A 26,944-nucleotide genomic window follows, 5' to 3' on the forward strand; every position below is an offset into this window, starting at 1 on the left:
TTTTCATCAATTGCATTCTTCGTTTTAGAACTGAACTTTAACAACACAACGTAGGCATCGTTTTTTCTTCCTTCCTTTTCTTAAATACTAAACCTGCCAGTTTGAGAGTTTATCAAAGTGAGTAAATGTTTGTATTTTATGATTATTTATTTTACAGAGGAGGGGGAAAAGTGCGTCTCATTTATGCTTCTCCTCCACCTCCCTCTTCTGTAGGGCTACATCCTCCGTAAAATGTGGTATGTTTCGTACCCATGTGGGATGAAACAGCCTTTGATCAGTGTGCTCCGCACCAAATTCCAATCCCTGGGAAATGCTGGGCCTTAGCCCTGCCCCTGGCCACGGGATCCTTTTAAAGCCCCCGAATCACAATCTCCCCACTCACTTCAGCCCTCAACCGAACCTTCCCAGTTCTAAAGCCCAAGAAGCTGGGAGTGTGGGACCCACGCACCCAAGGCTCCTAGTTGCCTTCCATCTGCATTCAGGGTGGGAAAGGGCTGGCTTCAGCATGCGGTTATTTCAGCATTGAGGCCCGCACAAATCAAAAGCATTTGAGAAACGGAAAGAAAAAAAGAAAAGAGGGGAGTGAAAACAGGAAGGCTTTAAAAAAAAAAAAACAACGGAAAGAAATAGCCGCCCACCCTTATTTTCCCTCCAATGTCAACAAGCAAAATGAAACATTTCCAGGGTGATCGCTCGCGGCTACTCGCTTCCAATTCGGATTAGAAGCTGAGGAGACGCTGGAGCGGCGGCAAGGAGAAAACGACACCGAGTCACCCAGCGTGTGAGCGACGATCTGGAGCAGGAGAGAAGGGGAAGGAAGAGGCACATAGACATAGCATGTGTTACCTGGTTTATTTCGAGATTGTTTGGTATTGTTTTCTCTCTGAGCACCCCTCATTTCGGAAGGCTATCATAGGCGCCCACCACTGAGCCGCCCCCGCCCGCCGCCGCCGCCGCCGCCGCAGCGCCAGGAGCCCCAGGCCCGGCTTCCCGGCGGCGCCCGAGCTCCGAGCTCGCCGCCGCCCGGCCGCAGGAACCGAGTAAGTAACCCCTGTTTGGCCCCGCGCTCGCCAGCGCACTTCCTCCTCCTCAGCCCTCCGTTCCCAAACCTCCTCCAGACCCTCCTCCCCCAAGGTGTAGGGCACCCCCCCTCCCCACGCCAGGGGTGGGCCTTCCCTCCCCAGCCATCCCGAGCCTCGCTGCAGTGTTACCTACAAGGGGCACAGTTTTCCTACGGACTCAGAAATGCCGGAGCCGGGCCTGCAGGGCCGACTCGGGAAAGTGGCGCCTCGCCGCCTCCTCCTCCTCCATTTCCTGCCCTCTCCTTGCATCCTCTCCCCGCACTCCCACTCTTCCCTCCACCACCGCTGCCGCCGCCGCCCCCCGCTTTTAAAAATAACATTGAATACAAACTTTAATCAATAACGACCCATATTGACGCTCAAACGAAAACGACCCAATACAGTGAGAAGGCAGCCGGAAACGGGAGCTATTTGCCCTAAGACGGGGGGGATTTCGGCTGAGCCGACCCGCGGGGTGGAGCGGGTGGAGGGGGCGCAGCGAAGGGCCGCGGCGCAGCGTGCTCCCGGCGGCGTATCCCTACGCGGCTTCGCGCGGCCGCGAGGCCCAGGCCCGCGGCGAGGGGGAGGCGAGCGCCGAGGGGGCGGGAGCCTGCGGGCGGGGCGGGGGTGGGTGGGCCCGGGTCCGCCGATTGGTCGACGGCAGGAGAGACGCTCCCGCACGCCGCCGGCTCTGATTGGCCCAGCGGTAGGAAAGGTTAAACCAAAAATTTTTTTACAGCCCTAGTGTGCGCCTGTAGCTCGGAAAATTAATTGTGGCTATAGCCGCCTCGATCGCTGTCTCCCCAGCCTCGCCGCGGCCGCTCCGGGACGCGCCCGCCCGCCGCCCGGCTCTCCCCCCCTTTGGGCTGCTGCTGCTGCTGCTGTGACTGCTGCTGCGAGAGGAGGAGGAGGAGGAAGCAGCAGAAGGGGGGGGGAGCGGGGGGTGGGGGGGAGACCAAGAAGTAGAGTTGGGAGCGAGGGAGCTTCACCCCCGGGGCGGTGGTTGTTTCTTTTTTTTTTTTTTCCTCTTTCTTTCTTTTTTTCTTTTCCTTTTTTTTTTTTTTTTTTTTTTTTTCTTCTAATTCCTGAGGGGTGGTTGCTGCTTTTGCTACATGACTTGCCAGCGCCGGAGCCTGCGGTCCAACTGCGCTGCTGCCGGAGCGCTCAGTGCCACCGCCGCCGCCCGCGCCGCCCGCGCCCCGCTCGGCACCCACCGGTCGCAGCCGCCCGCCGCGCCGCTGTCCCGCTCCCGCTCCCGCGCCGCCGCCGCCGCCGTTTCCCCCCCGACGACTGGGTGATGCTGGACATGGGAGATAGGAAAGAGGTGAAAATGATCCCCAAGTCCTCGTTCAGCATCAACAGCCTGGTGCCAGAGGCGGTCCAGAACGACAACCACCACGCGAGCCACGGCCACCACAACAGCCACCACCCCCAGCACCACCACCATCACCACCATCACCACCACCACCCGCCGCCGCCCGCCCCGCAACCGCCGCCGCCGCAGCAGCAGCCGCCGCCGCCGCCGCCGCCGCCCCAGGCACCGCAGCCCCCCCAGGCGCGGGGCGCCCCGGCAGCCGACGACGACAAGGGCCCCCAGCAGCTGCTGCTCCCGCCGCCGCCGCCGCCGCCGCCGCCGGCCGCCGCCCTGGACGGGGCCAAAGCGGACGGGCTGGGCGGCAAGGGCGAGCCGGGCGGCGGGCCCGGGGAGCTGGCGCCCGTCGGGCCGGACGAGAAGGAGAAGGGCGCCGGCGCCGGGGGGGAGGAGAAGAAGGGGGCGGGCGAGGGCGGCAAGGACGGGGAGGGGGGCAAGGAGGGCGAGAAGAAGAACGGCAAGTACGAGAAGCCGCCGTTCAGCTACAACGCGCTCATCATGATGGCCATCCGGCAGAGCCCGGAGAAGCGGCTCACGCTCAACGGCATCTACGAGTTCATCATGAAGAACTTCCCCTACTACCGCGAGAACAAGCAGGGCTGGCAGAACTCCATCCGCCACAACCTGTCCCTCAACAAGTGCTTCGTGAAGGTGCCCCGCCACTACGACGACCCGGGCAAGGGCAACTACTGGATGCTGGACCCGTCGAGCGACGACGTGTTCATCGGCGGCACCACGGGCAAGCTGCGGCGCCGCTCCACCACGTCGCGGGCCAAGCTGGCCTTCAAGCGCGGGGCGCGCCTCACCTCCACCGGCCTCACCTTCATGGACCGCGCCGGCTCCCTCTACTGGCCCATGTCGCCCTTCCTGTCCCTGCACCACCCCCGCGCCAGCAGCACTTTGAGTTACAATGGCACCACGTCGGCCTACCCCAGCCACCCCATGCCCTACAGCTCCGTGTTGACTCAGAACTCGCTGGGCAACAACCACTCGTTCTCCACGGCCAACGGCCTGAGCGTGGACCGGCTGGTCAACGGGGAGATCCCGTACGCCACGCACCACCTCACGGCCGCCGCCCTCGCTGCCTCGGTGCCCTGCGGCCTGTCGGTGCCCTGCTCCGGGACCTACTCCCTCAACCCTTGCTCCGTCAACCTGCTCGCGGGCCAGACCAGTTACTTTTTCCCCCACGTCCCGCACCCGTCAATGACTTCGCAGAGCAGCACGTCCATGAGCGCCCGGGCCGCGTCGTCCTCCACATCTCCGCAGGCCCCCTCGACCCTGCCCTGTGAGTCTTTAAGACCCTCTTTGCCAAGTTTCACGACGGGACTGTCCGGGGGACTGTCTGATTATTTCACACATCAAAATCAGGGGTCTTCTTCCAACCCTTTAATACATTAACATCCCTGGGACCAGACTGTAAGTGAACGTTTTACACACATTTGCATTGTAAATGATAATTAAAAAATAAGTCCAGGTATTTTTTATTAAGCCCCCACCCCCCCCCCCCATTTCTGTACGTTTGTTCAGTCTTTAGGATTGTTTATTATTCTAACAAGGTGTGGAGTGTCAGCGAGGTGCAATGTGGGGAGAATACATTGTAGAATATAAGGTTTGGAAGTCAAAATTATAGTAGAATGTGTATCTAAATAGTGACTGCTTTGCCATTTCATTCAAACCTGACAAGTCTATCTCTAAGAGCCGCCAGATTTCCATGTGTGCAGTATTATAAGTTATCATGGATCTTTATGGTGGACGCAGACCTTGAGAACAACCTAAATTATGGGGAGAGTTTTAAAATGTTAAACTGTAATTTGTATTTAAGAAGCATTCGTAGTAAAGGTGCCCAAGAAATTATTTTGGCCATTTATTGTTTTGTCCTTTTCTTTAAAAAACTGTTTTTTTTTCTTTTGTTTACTTTTAGACCAAAGATTGGGTTCTAAAATGCACTTGGTATGCTAAGTATTAAAAAACAAAGCAAAAAAAAAAAACAAAAAAAACAAAAAAAAAAAGGAAAGTTGTTTCAGTTGGCAGCACTGCCCATTCAAATGAATCGGAAGGGGACAAAATTAATGATTGCCTTCAGTTTGTGTTGTGTATATTTTGATGTATGTGGTCACTAACAGGTCACTTTTATTTTTTCTAAATGTAGTGAAATGTTAATACCTATTGTACTTATAGGTAAAACCTTGCAAATATGTAACCTGTGTTGCGCAAATGCCGCATCAATTTGAGTGATTGTTAATGTTGTCTTAAAATTTCTTGATTGTGATACTGTGGTCATATGCCCGTGTTTGTCACTTACAAAAATGTTTACTATGAACACACAGAAATAAAAAATAGGCTAAATTCATATATATCTTGATACTTTTGTCTCTTTTATTAAGTAGAGCTAATTTTTAAAAGACCATTAAAGTTCTAGGGAATTCAAAAGGCTTTTTCAGCCACCTAAAATTTAACTGCTCCTTTCATTTGAACCGAGACTTTAAAAATGAAAATAGTATTTTTTCCCATTGTGGAATCAAATTTTACAAGGAGCAGGCCTATTTAATAAACACTAGCTTTAAAGAAAGTATAGGCTTTGCAGCTGATAATCTTCAAGTTTCTGTAGATATACAGCAAAAAAAAGAAAAAACAACCAATGATTTACTTTTATGTGCATAGCTATTTACCTTGTGTTTATTTTCAAATCAGTTGATAGAATGCTTACTTTTTATATATTTTGTTTCAGGTATCTTGTTTATAGCATTTGGCAAATTATAAGTAAATATATGTATATGGCTAGATAGAAGTAAATATAATGCACACATATGTAATATATATATAGACACACAGAGCCCTTCAGTTCAGGTACAATTTGCGCTATGAATGCTGCAAATATTTTTGTTTAAATATTTGTATTTATACTTTCTAAGTCAGCATTTATTTTTGTGGCTGTTTACCCACAATGAAAGAGTTCTAATAAAGATGTGCTGAAGTTGCAATATAGATTTGCTGAAGTGATCACCTGTTGTAATGACTTGCAGATCAATGTTTATATTTTATTTTTAATTATAACAACTTAAAATTCTAGATGTTCAGAAGACGTAAAATGCCTCTCTCTCCTTTTCTTTCATTTTTACAACATAGAGGTATTTATTTGATTCCCTTTTAAATATGTCTGTATAATTTAATCTAGAGATTTGTTCCTTTTGCTTGCAGTCATAATTTTGTTTTAACTTACAATATACATATGCATGCATATATGCATATATATCAATCTGAAACAAAAATGAAAACATTTTTTGAATTGTTTCAGTATCCCAATTGCTATGACTCCAGAAAATAATTAGAAAACCTAAGTAAAAGATTTAGTAACTAATTGGATCCTGTGGAGAGTCTGTGGAGGACAAGTTGTTCATTTGTTACAATTGTATAGTCTGAAATGTGTTCTGCAGTAATGCAATAAGCTGGCTACTTCTTACAATGGGCCCAATGAAAAATAATCTGTCCCCAAGATGTTATCGGCAAACACTTAGAGAGTTGCTCAGGGAAAAAGAAGAAGAAGGAAAAAAAAAAAAAAAAAGCCTAGGAGAGAAGCAAGCTGACTCAAATAGATTGAAATAGGAATGCAGAATAGTTAATATTAGGGCATAGGGATGGGTGGGTTGTGGAAGGGAGAGACAGAGGGAGAGAAAGAAGAAAGGGAAAGAGGATCTTTAGTGGGGGCAGGAGCATCTCCCACTACCAAAAAGAAAGGAGAAAGAAATGCTATTTAAGAAAGAAAGTTAAAGTCCAGGAAAATTAAAAGATCTGGAACCAAATATACACAAATGGGAAATCGACTAAAATAGACCAAGACAGCTAGTTTAATTATCTCCTTAAAGCAGACTGGACATGATTTTATTTTCTTAGTTATGAGAGCAGTTTCACCAGAGGTCCAACTTTCTTGAAATGTAACATTTCTTCAGAATGAAGCATGAAAGAAAATTCCACAAATAAATTGTTTTAGAAACCAAATTTGTGGCTGATATCAAAAATAGTAGTAGAGTCCAAGTGAATGAGGTTAGGCAAGGGAAATCCCCCTTACATATTTGTGAACCAAAACAGCTCAAAGAAAAGCATGTGTTTAGACTGAAAAAGGTGATGATGTATTGTTTGCTTTTACCATGGATTTTATTTGTGGAAGTGAGAATGTACTGGCACAGAAGAAATAGTCTTTGGCCTATCAAAAGTTAAAAAGAAAGTTGAATTCTTCTATTGAGGCAAAGGGACATAGACATAGAAAAGTTCCTCCACGAGAGTTTTTGTTTTTTTTTTCTTCTGGCCATATTAAATAAGTATACTTATTTGTGATAAATGTTCATTTGCATGATTGAGAAATAGAATTTCAATGGCAAACTTTTCATTTTGAGGTCAAGCATAAAATTGACTTCTTTGAACTCATAGGAGCTAAGGACTGGAGTGGAAGTTCTATTCGGATACATCTCCAAGTTACATATATAATGGATGTGACTAGAAGAATAGCTTGTTGAATACGTTTACAAGATAGGGAGGGGGATATACAGAGAGAGAAATTTGTGAAGGCCTCCTGAAGCCCAGTATGAACATTTCATTTATCTCCGTCTGTCCTATCATCTCTCAATTTATCTTTTTCAAAAGCATACAGTATTCTAGCATGTCATTTAATAGATTTTTTTTTTTGCAAAAAGTTGGTTGTAATATTGTGTTGATATTTGTTGTCACCAACCTTTGCCAGTTAAAATTGGCTTATGCCAGAAAAACACTTCAAAACTTTTTGAAGCTTTTCTTCTTTAGACTTACAATTATTTTTAATGAGATGAAGGTTGCTCCTTTTGAGATTTTGGAACTGAAAATGATCATAACTTAAAACTCGAAACCCCAAATTGCAGTTTATCTCCAAGTTTCAGATATTTTGCTTGAATTTGTCTGGTATAAAGTTAATACAAATCATTAATACATAAAGCATTGAGAAAAGGATTTAAAATAGAGCAGGGAGAGAATTCTTCCAAATATGTTTCTTCAGCTTGTTACAAAATTGGGAATCAAGTGAACATGAAGTCCAGAACCAGCAAGATTGAGCACAAGTATCTTTTATGGCCATGGAAGATTTCGTGTGGTTTATATGACTTGCATAAAATCAAGTGTAGAGAGACAAAAAGAAAATGAGTCATGTAGCATATTGGTATAGTTGTATATATTTAAGTTGGTGGATATTTCACCCAAATAGGTGGATAAATCAAATATATTTAGAGCGCTAAATATATAAATGTGGTTTTTAAAAACTGTGTTTCCTCCAACATTGTTGAGGAATTTGTGTTGAAATAATTTTGTTTTTGAGAAACTAATTTTATAAATAGCTGAAGTGGCTAGTTGTGTTTGGAAGTAAACGCCTGTTGGAGAAATAGGCTAACAAAGGGTGAAGGTGAAGATCATTAGAGGTTTTAGAGCTGGCTGAGACGGGTTGCTGGGGTTGTGTAACTGTGCCTGGAGGGCGGGGTTCCTGTACATTCCTACTTCACCAGATAACCTGCCCCCAACACCACTGCAGCTTCTGCCAGACAGATGGAACTCTCCAGCGTGAAAATCTGCGCAGCCATTCCACCAAGCAGGGTAGGTGAAACTTGAATTAAGATTTTCCCCTCTTTTTTTTTTTTTTTTTTTTCTCTCGCTACTTGAAGCCAATTGAGGCCAGATCCTGGAGATATGGAAAGAATAGGGGTCATCTAGATTTTCCTTTCGCGCGTACACACGTCTGCACTCTCCCTAAGAACTACCTACCTGTAAGAGTTCAAAGGCGCTTTCATTCTAGATTTTCTGTTCCGTGTTTTTGTTTTGCGTGTTCTCATTCCAATCATCCCCCTTTCCCTTCCCTCCCTCTAGGGCCTCCCCTCCCCCCAACCACCAGCAGTTGAAATAATCCACCTCTTAGTTTTTGGCCCCCAAACCGACCTTTTCCCCACTCCAGCGGTCAGTTCGCCCAGACCTTGTCCTGAGGATGTAGGCCAAGGTGGTTCCGGGGAATATATGATGTATTGCTATGTTTGAGTCTCTTTTCTCCCTTCCGATTTCTATTTTTTTTTTTCCCCCTTAACCTAAGACTGCCTGGTGTTGGCCGAAGGATGCTGAAGAAAAAGATTTAAGGACTGGGACGCTCTTACCCCAAGATTGGTAAGTGCAAGTGCTTTTCGGAGGGAGGAGAGCTATGCCAGACTGCTTTTGACTAACGCTTAAACCGCGACTTTGAGGTCGGGGGCTAAAGTGCTCCTCCTCTTTTCTTGTAAAAGATTTCCTTAGCGGGCGCGCTATCAACAGAAGTAGCTGAGAGAATGCATGGTTTTTCCACGTCGGCAGAAAGTCACCAAGGATCCCTAAGTAAAGAGGATGAAGACGTGGCAAAGAGGGATGAAGAGAAAACGAGGCGAATTTATAGGGAGGGGAGGGGTAGTGGGAGCCTGAAATCGGTCCCAAAGTGCAGAGTAGTTCAAATCGTGGAGATAGGATTTCTGAGTCTTGCCGCAGCTTCGAGAATACCCTAACGGACCTTTCTTAACGTTCAAACTCCTAGGTTATTTGTTCTCCCTATTTGAGACAAAGCTCTTTGCTCCAAAGCCAAGGACTTGCCTAATTCTAAAGTTCTTTTTTCTTTTCTTCTTCTTCTTCTCCACCCCCTTCCCCTTGTTTTTTTGGTAGATCGCCCCTCCTCCCCCTATTTTCACACTAACTTTGCCAAGCTCTCCCAGATCTGGCCCTCCGCCCCCAGCTCCTTGGCCTGGGTCAGGCGAGGGTCCCCGCGGGATTTAGCGGAGCTGCTTCAGGTACTGAGCGGCGGGCCGGGGGTGGGAGGCGTCCCCTCCGCCCGTTCGAAGGACGAAGGAAAAGAGCACCGTTCTGGGCTTGACTTGGTCCCTGCGGGGAATATCCCAGTTCCCGGCTTTGGGAATCTCAGGCAAATAATTGATTCTTAATGCACACTTAGGAGACGGCCGCGTAGGCTCGAGAGCCCGGCTGTCCCGAGAGTGCCTGCGAGCGCGCCAGACACAGGTTGGCTTCCTTCGCCGCGAATCCGGGGCCCTGGCCGCGGCTTCCTACTTGCCTTCCCCGCGCCTCCGGGACCCCCGGCTGAAGTCGGAGAAGGGCGCGGTGGCGGGAGTAGAAGCAGTCGCGGCAGGGACCCAGCGGCGTGGTCGTCTCGGGCTTCGGAATCGAGAAGCAAAGCGCTCTAGGCTGCTGAGTCCGGGCGGCGCTGGCGGCCGGTAGCCGGGGAGGAGAGGCGCTTCGGGGAGTGGCGGCGGCCGCGATTCCGGCGGAGGGGAAGCCCGACGCTGAGCGGGGAGCAACAAGGTGAGGGCGCTCTTGCCCAGGACAAGGAGAGCTGGGAGTCTGGTAGCTCACACAGGCTGGTGCCAGGGAAATCGACTCCACAGCCTTGGCTGGCGCGCTTCCCCACCTTTTCTCTCTTTATTCTTGTCCCTCCCTCCCCACCCCCTTTCCCCCTCAAAGTTGTTTCTTTTTGTTTACCTGGTGCGGTTTCAGATCTCAGCACGTATCTGCTAGTTGATAAAACTGTTTTCTTTGTAATAGACATCTTTTCTCTTCTCCACTCCCTACTCCTCTTCTATTTCGCTGTCTACCCCATTTTCCCTTCTGTCCAAGCCTGCGGTCCAAGGTGAAGGGTTCTTAAAGGAAAAGAGCTAGCCTGGGGATAGGAGTTCCCGTGACACTAAGGGTGGTCCTGGGTTGGAGAGAGGGAGGCAGGGGTTGGGTGGACAGAGGGCATCCCAAGTGTGCGGAAGATTCTCTGGCGGTGATCTTCAGCCTTGGAAAGAGGACGGGAAGAAAAGGACAGGCAGAATAGAGCTCGTCCACTTCCGACTGCCCCCCAAACCCCATAAGACTCAATTTCGGTGCTTTAACGCCAACCTCACCTGGCCCTCTGTCAAAACTTGAGGTAGGCAGAAATCGCGAAACTGTTGTGATCAGAAAAGGCATTTAAAATAATATCAAATAACTCTCAAAATTATGGCTGTGGGGGTGGGAGGGGAGCTAAAACGTCCCACGACCTTTGGGGGGGTCTGTTGCTTAACACCTATAGTCCTCTCCCCGGTCTTTGGCCTCGCAGGAAAGCTGCACGGGAGGAAAGCACTTTGCACTTTGCGAGATTTGGAGATTTGTATCCGAATGAAAGAAAGTCTTCCGTTGCCAGACGTGTTTGGGTATTCATTTTCGCCTTAGGTTGAATTTTCCTACACGGCTAGCACTCCCTGAATTGGGGTTGTCTTCTTCAGTTTTATTTCCGCCCCCCCCCCCCCCCGCCCCCCGTTCTGCTCCCCTTAGTGTCTCATTCTTTGAATCAGAATAGGTTTAAGGTGCAAACCTATCTTACTCCACCTCCGGTCAGTCCGTCAGTCCGTATGGCAAGACGTTGTTGATTTCATTGATTGGGCAGAAGGACCAAAAACTGTAGTGGAGTTAGAGAGAGTTGTTTCTCAGCCCTTTCATTTTCTCACTGCTCTGAAATTTAATGACCTGATCATTGTTGTTTGAAGTTAAATTATCTGTTAAATTAGCCCTAAACAATAACTGATGATATTTTCCATTTGGGTCTGGTTGCCCCTGGATGGGAAGGAGAGGAGTCAGAGAATCCTTGATCACATAGTAATATAATCAACACCCATATTTTGCTGCTATTATGTAAGAAAAATCACTTTCAAAGAAGCTGAATTTCATAACTAAGAAATTCTTTTAAAGGCCTGTGCTCTAGAAGGGCAACACTAATTCAAGAATGAATGTAAATAAGCATCTTTGTTGATTAAGAGAAAAATATGAACGCCGTATTTTCATTACTCTATAGAACCTAAATACTCAAAATCATCATCATACACTGGTTCTTGCTAATCTAAATGAATTCTGCCCTCCAAGGATAAATAGTCTCAAAAAGGAAATTTAGCGTTAAGCAAAATCTGAGCCATTCTAGATGTGAATTTCTAGAAATCCAAGGCATATTTATTTCTTTGAGTCAGACACTGTTTTGCAATCATTGTATGAAACAATTTTGGAATAACGCAGATGCTTTTTCCCCTTTCTTGTTTCAGATTGCTTATATATACAGGCATAGGTGTGAGAGCCTCCGAGTATATTGAGGAAATTAAATTTTTCTTATTTGTTTTAACAACAGGCCCAAAGAATCTTTAAACCCAAAAGTATCACAGTAGTTGGAAAAATAAGCACTTGTAAAATAATAAGCACTACTGTGTTTTGCCTATTAAAATGTGCGGAATGAATAACAAGAGGCTATTATAAAGGTTGAAAACTGCAGAGCAAGAACAAGGAAGTAATTTTATTATTCGATACTTTTATCATTAATAATGTAGTTTTAAAGTGTGACCGAGCCTTCTTAGAAAAAGTGGAGTACTTCTTCCACACCTTCAGAAATACTCGTACTCTAGATGGAATAAAGTAGAATCTGATAGAACTGGCAGCAGGACTTGTTTATTTATTTATTTTTTTTCCAGGAGTAGTAATAGTAGTAGCAATAGTAAGAGTAGTAGAGTTGAGAATTTTACTTTTAATTATATGTTGCAAGCTCTGATTGCAGGTTGGAAGGCTAAAATCGATCATTCCTACATCGATAGTGTTGTCTATGACTGCATTGATTTGTGTTTATTTATGCAGAGATTTTCAGTTATTTACCTACATATTTCAGCATCTGCCTCTTGATTATTTTTGCAGGTTGGTTTTAATGAAACAGCTTACCTAGGAAACACATTTGACAGATCGATTTTAAGCAAACTTCATAGTGAATTATGGCAACCCAAAGAGTTTACAAAATTTCTTATGCGTACTTGCTTTTTAGCGATGAGAAACCTGTTTCTGATTAAAACCTCACGCTACCAGAACACGTCCATTCTCCTCCCCTCTTCACATATTGCATTGATATCTTTCAGTAAAATGGAAAAACAGATGATTTTATGATGTCAGATATGATAGAGTGAAACCGATGAATGAGCCTCGTCTTTTTTCTGTTGGCACGACTCGGTTTTTCTCATAACAATAAGGTGGCCGCTGGGTTTACTAAGGATGTAGATGAAAAATCAAGGAGCAGCAGGATTTGAATAAAGAAATGGTATTGTTTAAAAATATCTATTAACTTTAAGTTATTGGAGGGGCTTACTCATGATATTCCAGAGTTCTTCGGTATATATTAAATGCATATATACACTCATATATTCTATCATTTAGTGTTATGTGTGATTATACCTTAGGAATATAGGCATTTCTCTTGAACTAATAGCTCACATGTGATTGTTATATATCACGTCTCATTTGAGCAAATGCAGCAACTAAAGATCACGGGTGGGGTGTGTCTTTTGTAGGTACAAGACAATTGTGGGAGATTGAGATGCATTCGTGTTTGTTCTTATTCTCATCAACACAAAATGTTGAAAGATGACTTGGAAATTGGGGGGGGGGGAGTAGCCTTATTTATCCAGGGCTATCTACTCCTCATTTTATAGGATTTTGCTTGCAATTTGGACAACCAATCTTCTTTTCCTAGTAATTTGGAATACACCTACCAAATATGGTTAACAGTCATATTATTCGTTTCTTGCACCCCCCACTCCTGCCACCCCCTCCAGTATTTGAGAGGAAGATAGAGAGTAAAAGTAACCGAGTTCTTTCTTGAGAACGAAAGGGCCTTGGGAGATGGAAAGGGACTTAATCTCTTCACCCTGGCGAATTTTCCTGAAACTACTTATCTGTAGCTTCCGCGATGTGAGAGGTGGAGCCTGGCAGTCCAGCGGCTGCAGGCAGAAGGTGGGCGAGCCTGGGGACCTCAAGCTTTGCAGAAGGTTGAAAGGAGGAGTGGAAAGAGAGATTTGAGTTTGTTTATTTGGTTTATTTTATGTTTCTGTCCTTTGCCAAGCCCTTGAAGTTAACACGGCGACATAGCCTTTTTAAGACCAAGCACTCTTGGCATTCTTTCGAGATTGAGATTCCAGAGCATCGGATGAACAGGACTTATAGCTAAGGCGTGCTCACCCACCCCTCCCTCCGTCTTTTTACGCACGCACCAGCTCGTCCTCACGTGCACGGGGTAGTGGACAGTGTTGACTTGAATTGCTCTCGCTTGCTCCAAGCCTTTCCTGTGAATGAACCCGAAAACACTCGACAGGTCGTGAATAATCGTTTTAATGAGTGTGCAAAGCGTGCGACGGAGTGCACCGAGCTGTCGGGTTAAACAAACAACTTGTACCCTGACCAAATCCGATTGTTAAAGTGCAAAGTGATGTCAGTACCATTTCCACTGCCCTTCGGAAAACCACAGATCTGACACGCGGGAGTCCAATTTTCCCCATTAAAGAAAAATAACAATATTTTCCAACCGTGTATGTGATCTTCTTTAATATTAATCTGAGCCAAAGGAAACCTCATTTGAGAGTCAGAGAAGCAGTCCTGTCATTGCTTCAAAAACAAACCAAAAGGGGAAAGGAAGAAGAAATCAGAACAAATATAAGAAGTCTGAGGGAGGATTTCTTTTTGATAGCTCACGTGTCATTGCTGATCAATACTGTAAAAAACCTTACATATATAAAAAAAACTTTGTAGCTCACTACAAGCATATTTCAAATTAACTGTTATCTAACCAAGTGGGATTGGTAATTTGGTTCTGTACTAAGACTGAATCTCTGAACCTGTGAAAACTTTTTCTATTGAATATTTAACTAAAATATTTGCTGTTTATATATTGGCCTGTGAGAGAATGAAGGGATAAGTAGTTTCCACATTTATGCTCTCAAGGAAAACAGTTTGGAGGAAAGTAATGGGAAAGGAACCCTGATGGGCCACCACCTAAAACAATAACAAAAAGCACAAGTGAGCTCTTGAGGGATCACACACTCTTCCCTTTCTTTGCACCACTGCCCTGGGGAAATATTTTTGTTTCTTTCCCATCCAGTTAAAAGAACTACTTGGAATCAGCCACACGTTCTCCTTTCCTTGTTCATTCTTTTATCTTCTTTCACAATTCCAAACCCCCAATACTACGTGAAGAGTACAAAAGCTAAATCTCAAAAGATGTGAAAGAAATCCCTTTTACATATCCTCTCTAAAAATTTTGTGAAGAGAAATGTGTAAAATGCTTCCCCTGACAGCCCCTGGTATACATCCAGGAGTCAAACAAAATGGCCAAGATGCTTGGAAATCAGTGTATTAGTTCCAAATAACCAGCTTCTTTAACTCGGTAACAATATAGGAAGATTAAGGTTTGTATTTTCATTGGATTAAGTATTATAGCGTATGTATTCTTCCTTATTAAAGACTGCAAATATATCATGTCCTACAGTCTGAAAGGTTATGTGTCCTCAGAATTGTAATCGGCTTGTAGAAATGAAATGTTAGGGATATGGTACGCTTGAGGATGGAAATTCAGCAGCACCCGCTCACTTAACTCCCGCTAGTCACGTTGTCATCTACATATCTACATACCTTCCTTTCTGACCACCTACTTCACATGTGAATATGTTAATATACAACTGACGGCAATTAAATGAAAGAATCAGCCTAAAACATGTACCTGGGGTGTTGGATGGAGTAAGCCATTTCTATAGAAGTTATTGTAGTTTTGTCCATTATAGTTGCTAGTTTTTATATACCTGTGTTAATTTCACACCAGTTGGATAAAATAGAAGGTATTTCCATCATCAAAACTTGGAAAAGACAACCAGTAGTTTAGGACAGTGTTTTTGTTGATTTTGACTGTTATCTAGTGAATGTCTGTTTCCGAAAATCAATTCAGAGTATCCTTTATTTTCTAGGAAATTTGACAAAAAATGACTATCAAAAACTAGGGGCTTGCATTTTTTATTGTTTTAAATATTTCTGGGCACACAACAGACTGTGCAGTTATTACCTAAACAGATTTCTTCTCTGTGGGCTGACTGAGTTGAGGAATTTTAGGAGTCACTGAAAGAGCCACATCCATTTCTGTTTTAAATGCACAAACAGTGAAGCTAGAGGGTGCGTCTGTTTTTGTGTGTATATATGTAGTTAAAGAACTACACTATCAAAACATTAATTATATTTGAAAGAGAGCAGAGAGCTTGTTGTGGAGAGAATTGCATTATTGAATTTATATTCCATGGAATCTGTCTGTGGAGAGGGCTGAAATTGTATACCTGTCTTATATGATGCACCCTCTTCAGTGAGGTGCATAACAAGAGCAAAGAGAGGCAAACTTGGAGGGGAGTGAGCTTAGGCATTTGGATGGTCCTCAGCAAGGAAATCCACGTGCAAATGCAAATCACATGAAGAATAAGCATGGGGTCTTTGTTCTCTGTCAACAAAAGCAAATATAGTATTTTTCCTCTATCAAGCAAATCACAGAATGATCTGAGCTGGATTTGGAGGAGGGGGGAGAGGTTGAGTGACTAAGAATATTTCAATTATCATATTTCTGATCCCCAAGTCCTGTTTATTTCACAGCTGCCAAATTTTATATCCAAAATTTAGCTTCTCTTCCTCCCAAATCCTACATTGCTATGAATCATCCCTGATCATTTTTAGTTTTTTGGCTTAATTACCAGTTTTCAGCTTTAAATTACCAATAAACTAATTAATCTGACTAATCTTTCTAAACTTCTGTTGAATAGTATAATAGCTGCAACAACAACAAAAATAAAATAACATACACTGCAGCAATAATGACAGAAATAAAATGTTAATAATAATAAGGCAAACAATAATAGCAGAACCAATTTTAAAATAATCTCTCTGGTCGACAGGATGAAGATGGAATCCATTTCAGTCTGAAATGTGTTTCATGGCTGCAGTCGGGCATTCCTCTGATTTCTTGTTTCACTGGTTAGATGGACGATCCATTCCGGCCCAACTCAAGTATTCCTAATAAAGACTCCCTTGGTCTAATATGGTAGGTCTTTTTAATAGCTCTAAGTACTTTCGTACCCATTCCTCCTCGTTCCTATAGGCAGGTCTCCCTTGGACACCATTCCCAAGTAAATCAGTCGGGGATGGAGACTGGGAACAGAGGCAGACATGTGAAGGGATTCTTGGGTAGAAAGACCTGGTGCCTCCAGACTGGAGTTAAGCTGATAAATGGGCAAGTTGTCATATTGGGGAATCATGTTTACAGAGCTGAGGAGTTTGAGAAGGACAAAGTAACTGAGTCTAAGGAGAACACTGGCCCTGAGGAACTCAGCCCAAAGGGCAAGACACAAAAATTAGGAATTAGGTCCCCCCTGATGAACTCTTTTGACTCCTTGGGGCTGAAGGGACAGAAAGGGGACAATAAAGTGAGGGAAGTAGAAGTGAAAGGAGACCAGGTTGAAGATGTTAGTAACCAGTGGTTATCGGGCTAGTAAACTAAGCCTGTCCCCCACGGAGGAGGTAGGTACAGGTGCTTTTGCCAACTGTAAACCTGCCAAGGTTCACCGTTCAACGGGCAAGAACAGCTACCACCAGGTCCTGAGTCTAGGCTGTAAAGAATCTGCCCGTGAGTTTGTACCTGCAGGAATCTAACTCTCCTCTCAGCCAAATGTTCTCCCTGTCTCCTAAGTCCCAGTTGCTCCCCCAGCCTCAAGAAAAAGGAAATGAAAGGAAAAAAAAAATCGGGTTTGGAGGGAATGAGACTTAAGTGTTTGTCAGGCAGATGTTGGGGTTAAAGCAGGTTGTTTGATAATTGCCTTCATTCGTGGAGGGGAAAGAAAGCTGGTTAGGAGATGAAGGGTGGGTTATAGGACAGGAAAGCAGAGACTGAGAGAGAAATTCCTTAGCAGCCCAGCAGCTAAGGCCAAATGGAAACAGATCTCAGTTACAGAAGAACAGTTTGGGAGCAAGGAAGGGTGGTGGTTCAATGTTTTTGCTTTGTTCTGTTTCCCTGCAAATTAACGTAGCCCTGAAAATGTATGAGAACAAGATCTGCATGCCTTGTTAAAAAAAAAAAAAAAAAACACGTTACAAAAGAAAAGCATAACTGTCAATCGCCAGTTTTGTCCTCTAGAAAACTTTTTTTCTTTAGTTACTGTCTTCAACCTCACGTATATGCACAGTTCATAACTAAACCAAACGGTAGTTGAAGAAAGGGAGGGGACAGCAAAGAAGGGCCGGCTTCCCTGCTGGTAGTACCGTGTGCATCTATCTCCTCACCCTTCACAGCAGGGAGGCTGAACAATCCTTTTCCGTGTCTGTCTGGTCTTGTCATTTTAAAAAGTATGAAAATATTCCGGGTCACGAGAATACTGTGTCACTAAAAATCGGCAATGAAGGAGGGGCTTTCATTTCTAGGGATAAATTCACTGGGGTGATGCTTACTCTGCAACGGGAGTAAGGCGACTTTGGCTGTGTATCGCTCTGCTCTTCAGTGGTACCCCAGGCTTTCTCCGTGCACTAATCAGAATCCGTAACTGCTAAGTTCACTCCAACTCTTCTGGAAGTACAGCTCTGCAACTTGAAGTCAAACTGGAGTTTTCCACAGAAAATCCAATTCTAATTCAAGTCATATTTTAAGGAAAATAGTCTCAGTTACTGGGATTTTTATTTAAATTTTTCCTGTGATTCAGAGACAAGTGTTATTTGCTTCAGTAAGAAAATTAAAAGAAATCAATATTTCAGTGAAAAGGCCCTCAATCCTGTTGTATACATCGCCAAAGTATGGCTTTTAAGAATTTATTTTCAAACACTTTGGTTTTCCCTGTATATAACTGAGAGCCTCTGAGTCATTGGAGACATGCCTAACTAAAAGAAACTAAGTTAATACTTTTATAATGGGAATATCTGAAAGTAAAAATACAATAAAAGCAGTTATTTTACAGAGTGGTAAAAGTCATGCAGACATTTGCACGCACTCACTTTATGCACTTATTTAACAAAATTAATAGGCTTCCACATTCCGATATCTTGAAAACTCTTTAACCAACATAAACCAGATATTTAAATGCATATACATTTATATATATACGTTATATATACCATGTTGCGTGTAGTTCAAATATGTATGTTCATTTTTTATAAAAACTAAGAACTAAACAACTATTAGCATTTATAACTTCTTGACCACCAATAGTTGGGTTTTATTTATGATCTGTAAACAATGAAGGAAAGCCAGAACCACTGCATTCTGCTTAGACTGTATTAAGAAGCAAATAAAGGTTTCTTTCTGTCTAGGAGTGTACAAGAATAAGGAATTTAGGGATGAATGGAATTACGATCTATATAGGTTTTCAATAAACCAAGATGTAGTCATTTCCTCCTTTAAACATTAACATCCTACTATTAAAAGAAATATATACAGTTTCGAAGATAGGAGAGGTAAGCCCAAGTCAACTGATGATATTTTGAAAGGAATGGTTTCAAATGATGCTAACAGTTTTTTTTTTTTTTCCCCCAACAAAGAACTTTTCAAGGCAGATACAGCCAGATCTGTTGCACCAGTGGCAAAGCAAATATTTTAGAAATGGGCTGTGGGGGGATTTAATGGACTGACACACTTTGAATATTTATGAAGAGTAATATTCCTTTGAAGAGGGTTGTGATTGTCTATCATGCTCCTTATAAATGGAGAGAAACAAGAGAGGGAGGTTTGGGGGAGGACATGTTCAAGCATCCTGACTATTGCTAATGGTGAAAGGATATGACCTGTGTAGAACAGGAAAGGATTCCATGCCCTGAGAGAAGCTGCAAAAGTCTATTGGTCCTATCACGTTTAGTCTCTTTCAGGTACACACTTCAAAAACATATCCTTTCCACTAGGTTCTCATCTGCAGTTATGGCTCACAGACAGCAGCCAGTTTGTATTAAAGTGTAGTCCCATGCATCAATCCAGTTTTGAAAAGAAAACAACAGACAGGAAAAATAAAGGTACAGTCTTATCAATGAAATTCTCATTGACAGTTGGAGAACAGGGAAGAGGGAGGATTCAAAATGGGGTGGTGGGAGGAGAGCAGTACTCTTTAGGTGAGTTTTGGGAAGATGCTAAGTAAAATGCTGTTCAGAAATTGGGATTAATCGAGCAGTTTAAATACAAATCTGCCGGAAATCATGCTCTGTGCGAATGAAAATGAAGGAATTTATGCATATTCTAATTTTCCCTCTTTGGCTGCTATTTTGGAGGAAGAGACTTCTTTTGCTGATGGTGGGACTTTTTTGTTCCGCACAGGAAATGTGTAAATGAACACAAATGTTATTTTTTTTTTCTCCTTTCCATTTCTCTCCTCCATCCCTCCTCCCCCTTTCAACAACCATAACTTGTTAAGGTCCTCTCGGTTCTGTAGCCACAGATCCCAGAGTTTCTCCCCATTCTAGGATGTTAGGGTGCAAGAAGTGCAGGGGAGGGGGGGGGCGGTTAGGGCTTCCCTGGGCCCCTAGACCTTTGGAAATTAACTTAGAAGCTTCCATTCCTCCTTTGGACATTCAAAGACAGTAGAGAGTGAGGAGTCGTGCGTTTAATGTGAAGAAAATTCATCTCAAAAGCTATTTCCTCTCACGACTGAATTCTCAGTGAAACTGGGTTGAGGAGAGCTTAAAAGCGATCTTACAAATCAAGTTGTGAAGATCGGTTGACCTTCAGCGCCAAGTCGAAACATTTTCCCTCTCCGGCCTTTGGGAACAAACAGTGCTGGTGCATTCCAATTATGTTAAGACCAGCAAGAAACTCCCTGGCCAGCCTATTCTGGTGTTAGTCGCCTAATGCTGAGATGAAGTCAAGTGGAACGCTGCGGTCGTTGTGTGGAATGTATAAGGGACTCCTGAGATGGTTCAACGAACCGCGTGGGGTGCAGGTAGGGGCGGGGGCGATTCGGTCCAAGGGGAGAGAAAGAGGGAGCGGGAGAGGGAGAGCTTGAGAGAGAGAGGAAACGACAGGTGCGGTCTTTCCTCCGGCTCCCGCAGTGGCAGGCCACGCTGAGAGCTTCAGAATCCATTCGGGGACCGGGTGGGTGGGTGGGTGGGGGGTGACATACTGAGACTCAGAGTTTCCACCTTCTTTTCTACCCTCTGAATAAAACTCCTGGAGCCAACGTCATTCTTAACAATTTAATTTGAAAAGAGCCCCGTGGGGCACTCACTCCCCACTCCCCCCCCCGCCCCAGGCTCCCTCAGCCGCCCGCACGGCGCCGCCCGAGCCCGGACGTCCGCGGAGCCGGAGCGCTTTGGGCCGGGTCACCTCCAGCCCCGCCGCTCCCGGCCCGGGCCTCGGAGAAGGAGGGCGGCGAGAACGAAGCTCCTCCCTTTCCCCCTCCCCCGCATCTTCAGGGCCCCCGTCGGAGCCCCGGTGCCCCAGAGTGCCCGCTTTTCAACCGCCCGTCCGCCGGGACCGCGTCCCGCCTCCCACTCCAGGCTTCCGCTCTCAGGAAGGGGGCGCCGCTCGGCAAGCGCCAGGCAGGTCAGCATCCCCCACGCCGCTCGCGTGACTCGAGGCCGAGTGCCCGTTCCCCTCCCCGTACGGGGGGTGCGGGGCGCAGATTCGGCCAGAAAAACGCGGGGAGGGGAGCGCGGCCCCTTCCCTGCGCAACTCACGCCAAGGTTACAGCCACGTTTTAGGAACCTCTTCGGAAAAGCTCGAAAAAAAAAAAAAATCCCCATTTTGCAGAAAGGCTGCTATGATGGGATGGCACCTTGTGGTCAGAGAAACCCCGGAGCGTTCTCGAACGCCCTCGGTTCTATGGTCAAACCCTGCTCAAGGCAGTTTCCCCCGCGCACACCGGAGCCTGCACTTCCGGTCCCCCTGTGGGGCCCTGAACCTCCGCAACCCGGGCACTTCCGCCAGTCACGTGGCTGAGGGATCTTTGGAGGGCTGTCCTGTCTATATTTCTGTAGCTACTGGGGTCCTCGCTTGCTCCCGTCGTTTCTCTAAATTCCGCCCTTCCTTTCATTGCATTGCTTCCTTAAACCTAGCAGGAGGTGGGGAGTGCAGTGGAGGAGGGCTAGAGGTGGAGAGAAAAGGCCCATTGAAGATAACCATTTTTTTTTTTTTTTTTTTTTTGCCTTTTCAGATCACCTACCCCTGAGTTCCCTGGACAAATTCACATCAGCAACTAAGACTTAGGCATTTTTTTTTTTTTTTTTTTTTCCACGCCGGGGCCTACGGCAGTCTTTGTACTTAGTAGGCCTGCCATAAATGTTGAAAGAATTCCTGAATAAATACAATGTTTCTTTGGGCACGCGGTGCTTAGAGTTAGTGGGTAGCCTCAGAAATCAGCTGACCTCTGACTTGTGATGTTTTGTTGAAGTCAGTTGAGAGCTTGATAGATAAATGGTTTTTACAGACATTTTGGAAGGAAGGAAATCAATGGAGACTTGTTGAAAATGTTTTCTTGGACCAAGTCATATGTACGAAGTTTAAATGCTGTGATTTTTAGAATTTGGGGGATTTTCAACCCTTCTGCAGCTCTTCCTTTCCATTCTGCTTTCTTTTTAAAGTTTTACTTTCTGCGGTGAGAGGTCAAGGTCTTATACAGTCAATCTCTTTGTTTTCTAAGTTGATTTATTTATTTTGGAGAGAGACAGAGCAAGAGAGGGAGCATGAGCAGGGGAGGGGCAGAGAAAGAGGGGGAGAGAGAGAATCCCAAGCAGGCTCCGTGCTGTCAGCACAGAGCCTGATGAGGGATCCGAACTCATGAACCAGGAGATCCTAACCTGAGCCCGAAACCAAGAGTGGGTCGCTTCACGAACTGAGCCTCCCAGGTGCCCCTGAAGTTAATCTCTTCTACCCAATTTGAGGCAGTAGCTAAGTAATTTATCTTTTGCTTTCCTGCTATGTCATAGTTTAACCCTTGATTCACTCCTGCATTGTGTCTCCTGCATCATTGAACTGTAGTTGTTCTTTACAGTAACATTTGTTTTTAAATGCCATAAGAGCTTTAGAAACAGGAGAGAAATGTTATAGTTGTGAAGTTGTGAGACTGCAGTCAGTCAGCATATATTAAATGCATGTTCTAGTGAGCACCAGTTGTGTAACCCATAGACTAGTCCCTAGAGTAATGTCCCACTTTCATTGACTATAAAGTAGTGAAAATATGTAATCAATAAGTTAATAACCATGAAAGTAATTTGAAAGGTTATAACTGCTAATCAAATTTAAAGTGTATTTATTAGCATCATTATTAAGAGGCCTCAGAGGGATACAAATAAGACCTGTTCTTATCCTCTGGGAACTTACAATCTAGTTGAGCATAAGTAATGTGAGCATAAATTGGTAGAAATAGCTACTATGCAATATTCAGTGTCTGGAGTATTGAAGACATTCAGTAAACAGTTGCCTCACATATTAACTTGCAGTCATGTCATTCTTCTAACAGGGATAATGATACTGATAAGAAATTAAGGAAGGATTAATTAGGAAAACAGTCATGGCGGAAATGAATTTGTCCTTTTTGTGTCACATAGTGAGATGGGGGTATGCAAGCCGTTTGCGTTTGTGGGGGTAAAGGTGGCATAAATGGGGAATAAGAAAGATACTTGGTGAGATGGAGTTTGGTGGTAATTTGTAGGAAACCTTGAGCATGCAGAGGAGTTTGTATTTGGTAACAGAAGTGATACAGACCTATTGTGGCCCTATGAGCAGAGAGTGGCATTATTAAAGTTGAGAGTTATGTTTAGGATGATTCTAGCCAGCAACCCAGTATAGGGAAAATTGAGGGAGAACGAGTAGGAGAAAAGAGTTTAATGCAGTTCTGGAATGGGATATTACTAGAGAGACAGAGTTATGGCTAGGCCCTTCCCCCCCCAATTTGTATACAATGGAAATTACAGTGAAATGATAAAGTCAGTAATGAGCCTTGAATGGAACAAGAGCCACAGTACCCCTGAAATCATTCTTACCCCTTTATTCTTCATTGTTGGTGGCACTAGGAGATATTAGGTGTTGACTGATGGCAACTAATATCACGGTGCCTTCACCACCAATTAAGCTCAAGATATCTTTCTTACAACATATTTACTCATTATTCAGCTGTGGTGGTTCTTGACTGTCTCAGTTGGGTGTGATTTTGACACCCCCCCACCCCACCCCCGGCACATTTGGCAATGTCTGAAGACATTTTTAGTTTTAACAACTAGGGGGCCACTACTGGCATGGGTAACTAGAAACCAGGGATAGATACTGCTAAACCCCTTACGAAGCATGGGAGAGCCCCCCCCCCCGCCCCCCAGCAATGAATTATCTGGTTCAAAGTGTCAATAGGGCTGATGTTGAGAAACCGTCCGTTATGGGAATGAAGCATGAGCTCTAACTCTGGAAAACTACACAATGAGTCCCAGAACCTAACTTCTATTACATAACAATTTCAGATGACAAAATATGTTATTTGTTTAGTGAGTCAAATGTGCCTCTGAAAATGGCAGTGCTTCTGTCTAGCCCCGAAGCCTTAGAAATAGGAAAATCAGAAGGGTACCTGCTTGGATTTTTTACTTTTTATAAAACGGAGTTAGAAATCTTCCTCAAGGATTTGTCATCTAAATGTTATTTATTAAATTGATAAAATGTGCCTTTGGAGTTGCTTAGCAACTTATGGAAAGCTTGCTTTTTAGAAGTTCATTTGTTTGTTTAAAACTAGGGTAGGTTGCATATTATTAGCTACATTACATAAATCAACAAAGAAATGTACACTGAAAATGGAATAAGATGTTTCAACACATTTTCTGCTCTCCGTGTCTGGCAATTAAAACACTCTAATTGTCTGGTAGAATTGCGTGAAGTATTTGACAAACATTATTTATGTATGAAACTTCAACATAATATTGAGTATGTAAGGGAACCAAAGGGGAAAAATTAAGCAGGTTTGTCATAAAGTATGTGTTTATCGTAACCTTTCTTCTTCAAAAATCTTATCTACTAAGTACTTTTATCAGACACTAATTATACTCTTTCAGAAAAGAATTTCTCCAACACCCTTCAGTGCCTGCACCCTTTAATCATATCTCATTACATCTACCTAATCCATATCTTTTTCACATTGCCAGGGCTCATTAACAGTTTTAAAAGCCAATCTTGGACATTATTATTCCTTGTAATCGAGATGAAAATAATGCCAATAATATTTTATTTCTAAAATATAATGGATCATTTAAAATTTGTTCTGAAGCCATTTCTTCTTTAAATATTAATGAGAAATTAACTTTCAAACATGCATTAAGCTAGCAGGAATGGTGAGATGTGTCTGAAAACCCTGAAGCACCTTTTCGAAGGAGAAGTTATTTTTATAAGCTGTTTTAACAGTGGATCATCAGTCACTTTGAAGGGAAGTGATCCTTGATTAACAGTTGGCTGATATTGTGCTTCCACAGATGTGTAACAGCAATACAGGTGCCACCTATGAAACAGGACAGGTAATTCACGAGATCTGAGCACCTTCTTTTGCTGATTGAAAATATAAAAGTTTGAATGGGCTTTCATTTTTGTGTATTGCCCCATTTAATTGTAGACAAGACAAACCAAATGCCCCAATCAAATTGTGAACTATACGTGGGTACCGTGTTTCCCATACATTTAAAGAAAAGATTGTATGGCTGGTTTTTTATTCTTTTTGATATCCCCTTTTTAGAAAAGGGAACCTGAGAGACAACTGGGTGGTTCAGTTGGTTAAGTGTCTGACTCTTGATCTTGGCCCAGGTCATGATCTCACAGTTCATGCTTGGAGTCTGCTTAGGATCCTCTCTCTTCCCCTCTCTGCCCCTCCCCACTTGTAAGCACATGCATTCTCTGTCTCTCTTTCATTCAAAATACATAAATACACTTAAAAAAAAGAAAAGGAAACCATGGATCAGATTTGCAGTTACTTGATTAAAGTAGAGCCTCTTGATAATGACTTTTTAGTCAAATCGCGACCCTTGGAGTATAGCTACATAGGACTAACACCTTATTCTAAAAAATGAAAGTTTCCTCCATGGTTATAATTGAGTTTGAGATTCTTTCTTGAAGATAATTGTTGAGAGTCTTAGGAAAAGCTTCATGGTCCATTGTTTATTATGCATATACTATTAAGTCATAGTATTTGAAAAAGAAACACAAACCTAAAGTCATTGTTCCCCCAAACCCAGCTTTTGTACAAGCACCTCAAGCTGCTATTCAGTAGTAATGGAGATGTAATAAAGCTTTCATTTTTTTTTTTTTTATTCATTAGTTCTGCCAGACTGTAATTAGCTCTTATTTTGGGTGTTTTATTAGATTTTTATTTTCTTCAGCTTTTTCTTTGGAGTGTCTATATATATTTTTTTTCTTTTAGAGTTTTATGTTCTGATTTCTGTCCACTGATATGGTTCAGTTTGTTGTTGACTATAGGAAACTGTTAAGGAGAATCAAGTGAAACCATGATAGTTGGTGAGTTTTTTATGCTGTGTCTTATCTTTTACAGTTGCTAAAAGTAGAGTAAGATAATTGGAATTTTAGGATCTGCCACATTTTTTTGAAAAATTATTCTTGGCATTTTTTTCTTTCAAATTCTTTAAATTTCTTTGTTCATAATTTTTGGGGAGGGTAATTTTGCATATGCTCAATTATACACAACAATTTTTCATATGTTCTTCTTCTTTTTTTTTTGTTTTTACTTTACCAAAATAGTTTAGAGTATTCAGATCTTACCAAACTTTTACAATGACACCACAGACGACGCTTACTTTAATGGAATTCCCCTCATTTTATTATCAATTCTAGGAAAAATAAAATTTGGTAAATGTAACAACATTCGATACCGCCACAACACTTATACAAATTAGAAGTCTGGTATTAATATCGTTTAAAGCTGTTTTTGCTTTTGTAACTTCATTTTTATATTTGTCTATTTATCTCTTATTATGAAGAAGTTTTGCCTTTTCTGTATTGATCACTTATTTTCTTGTCCTCTTCATGTTGTTTTTTTCAGAGGTTTCTCATTGGCCAGTACCATGGAGGTTGACAGTCTGATAGCCCCCTACACATCAAAGCATATCTACTCATCCGTGTGCTGTTGTCAATCCGAGGTTTCCAAATATGTGTTCTCCAACTCAAAGAAAAGTAGCTGGCTCCAGGCATCTCCAGAGAAAGCTGCTTCAGCATTTTTCTTGGTTTTTGTTTTTGGAATACCTCTTTCTACAGGAGTCTCCAGACTCTAAAGTAATAGAATAGTTCCTAAGTCCATCCAGCTCTTTCCCATGTCTGAATTCTTGACCCTCTTTCCCACCCCCTGGCTCACAGATAAAAAAGAAACAACAGTAAAGGAGTAAAAATTGTTCGTTTCTGTGTGACTGAATCATTCTAGTCTTGCAGCACCCTGGTGGGTTAATCAACTTTGTTATTGCCTTTACTATCTCCCACATACTTGTTTGTGGGAAAGTGCTCTTCTTGGCATTTGCCTCTTTGGAAAAAAGAACTCCAGGATGGTGGCACTAGACTTTGCTCTTGAAGTGCATGGCGTGGTGGCAGCATGAAGCCTGAACAAGCTTAGTTTTTCACTGATGGGGAGCAACTGGCATAGCACCACCTTTCCCTGCCATTGTATGGCAGCTTTGATGAATTCTGGGCCAT

At 43.6% G+C, this 26,944-nt stretch overlaps 1 protein-coding gene across 2 annotated transcripts; it reads left to right on the top strand.

The window, feature by feature from the left end:
• Positions 1 to 2,112: 2,112 nt before the first annotated feature.
• Positions 2,113 to 26,651, top strand: FOXG1 (forkhead box G1). Of its 2 annotated transcripts, XM_045059751.1 has the most exons (4): positions 2,113 to 8,043; positions 8,531 to 8,601; positions 16,215 to 16,360; positions 26,304 to 26,651. In XM_045059751.1, the coding sequence occupies exon 1, from the start codon at positions 2,359 to 2,361 to the stop codon at positions 3,829 to 3,831; it is 1,473 nt and encodes a 490-aa protein (XP_044915686.1). In that variant the 5' UTR covers positions 2,113 to 2,358; the 3' UTR covers positions 3,832 to 8,043; positions 8,531 to 8,601; positions 16,215 to 16,360; positions 26,304 to 26,651. The 2 variants fall into 2 exon arrangements, with proteins under 2 accessions (XP_044915686.1, XP_044915687.1); XM_045059752.1 differs by lacking the exon at positions 16,215 to 16,360.
• Positions 26,652 to 26,944: the final 293 nt, after the last annotated feature.

The sequence above is a fragment of the Felis catus genome, chromosome B3 (genome assembly GCF_018350175.1).
Source record: "Felis catus isolate Fca126 chromosome B3, F.catus_Fca126_mat1.0, whole genome shotgun sequence".
Lineage (NCBI taxonomy): Eukaryota > Metazoa > Chordata > Mammalia > Carnivora > Felidae > Felis > Felis catus.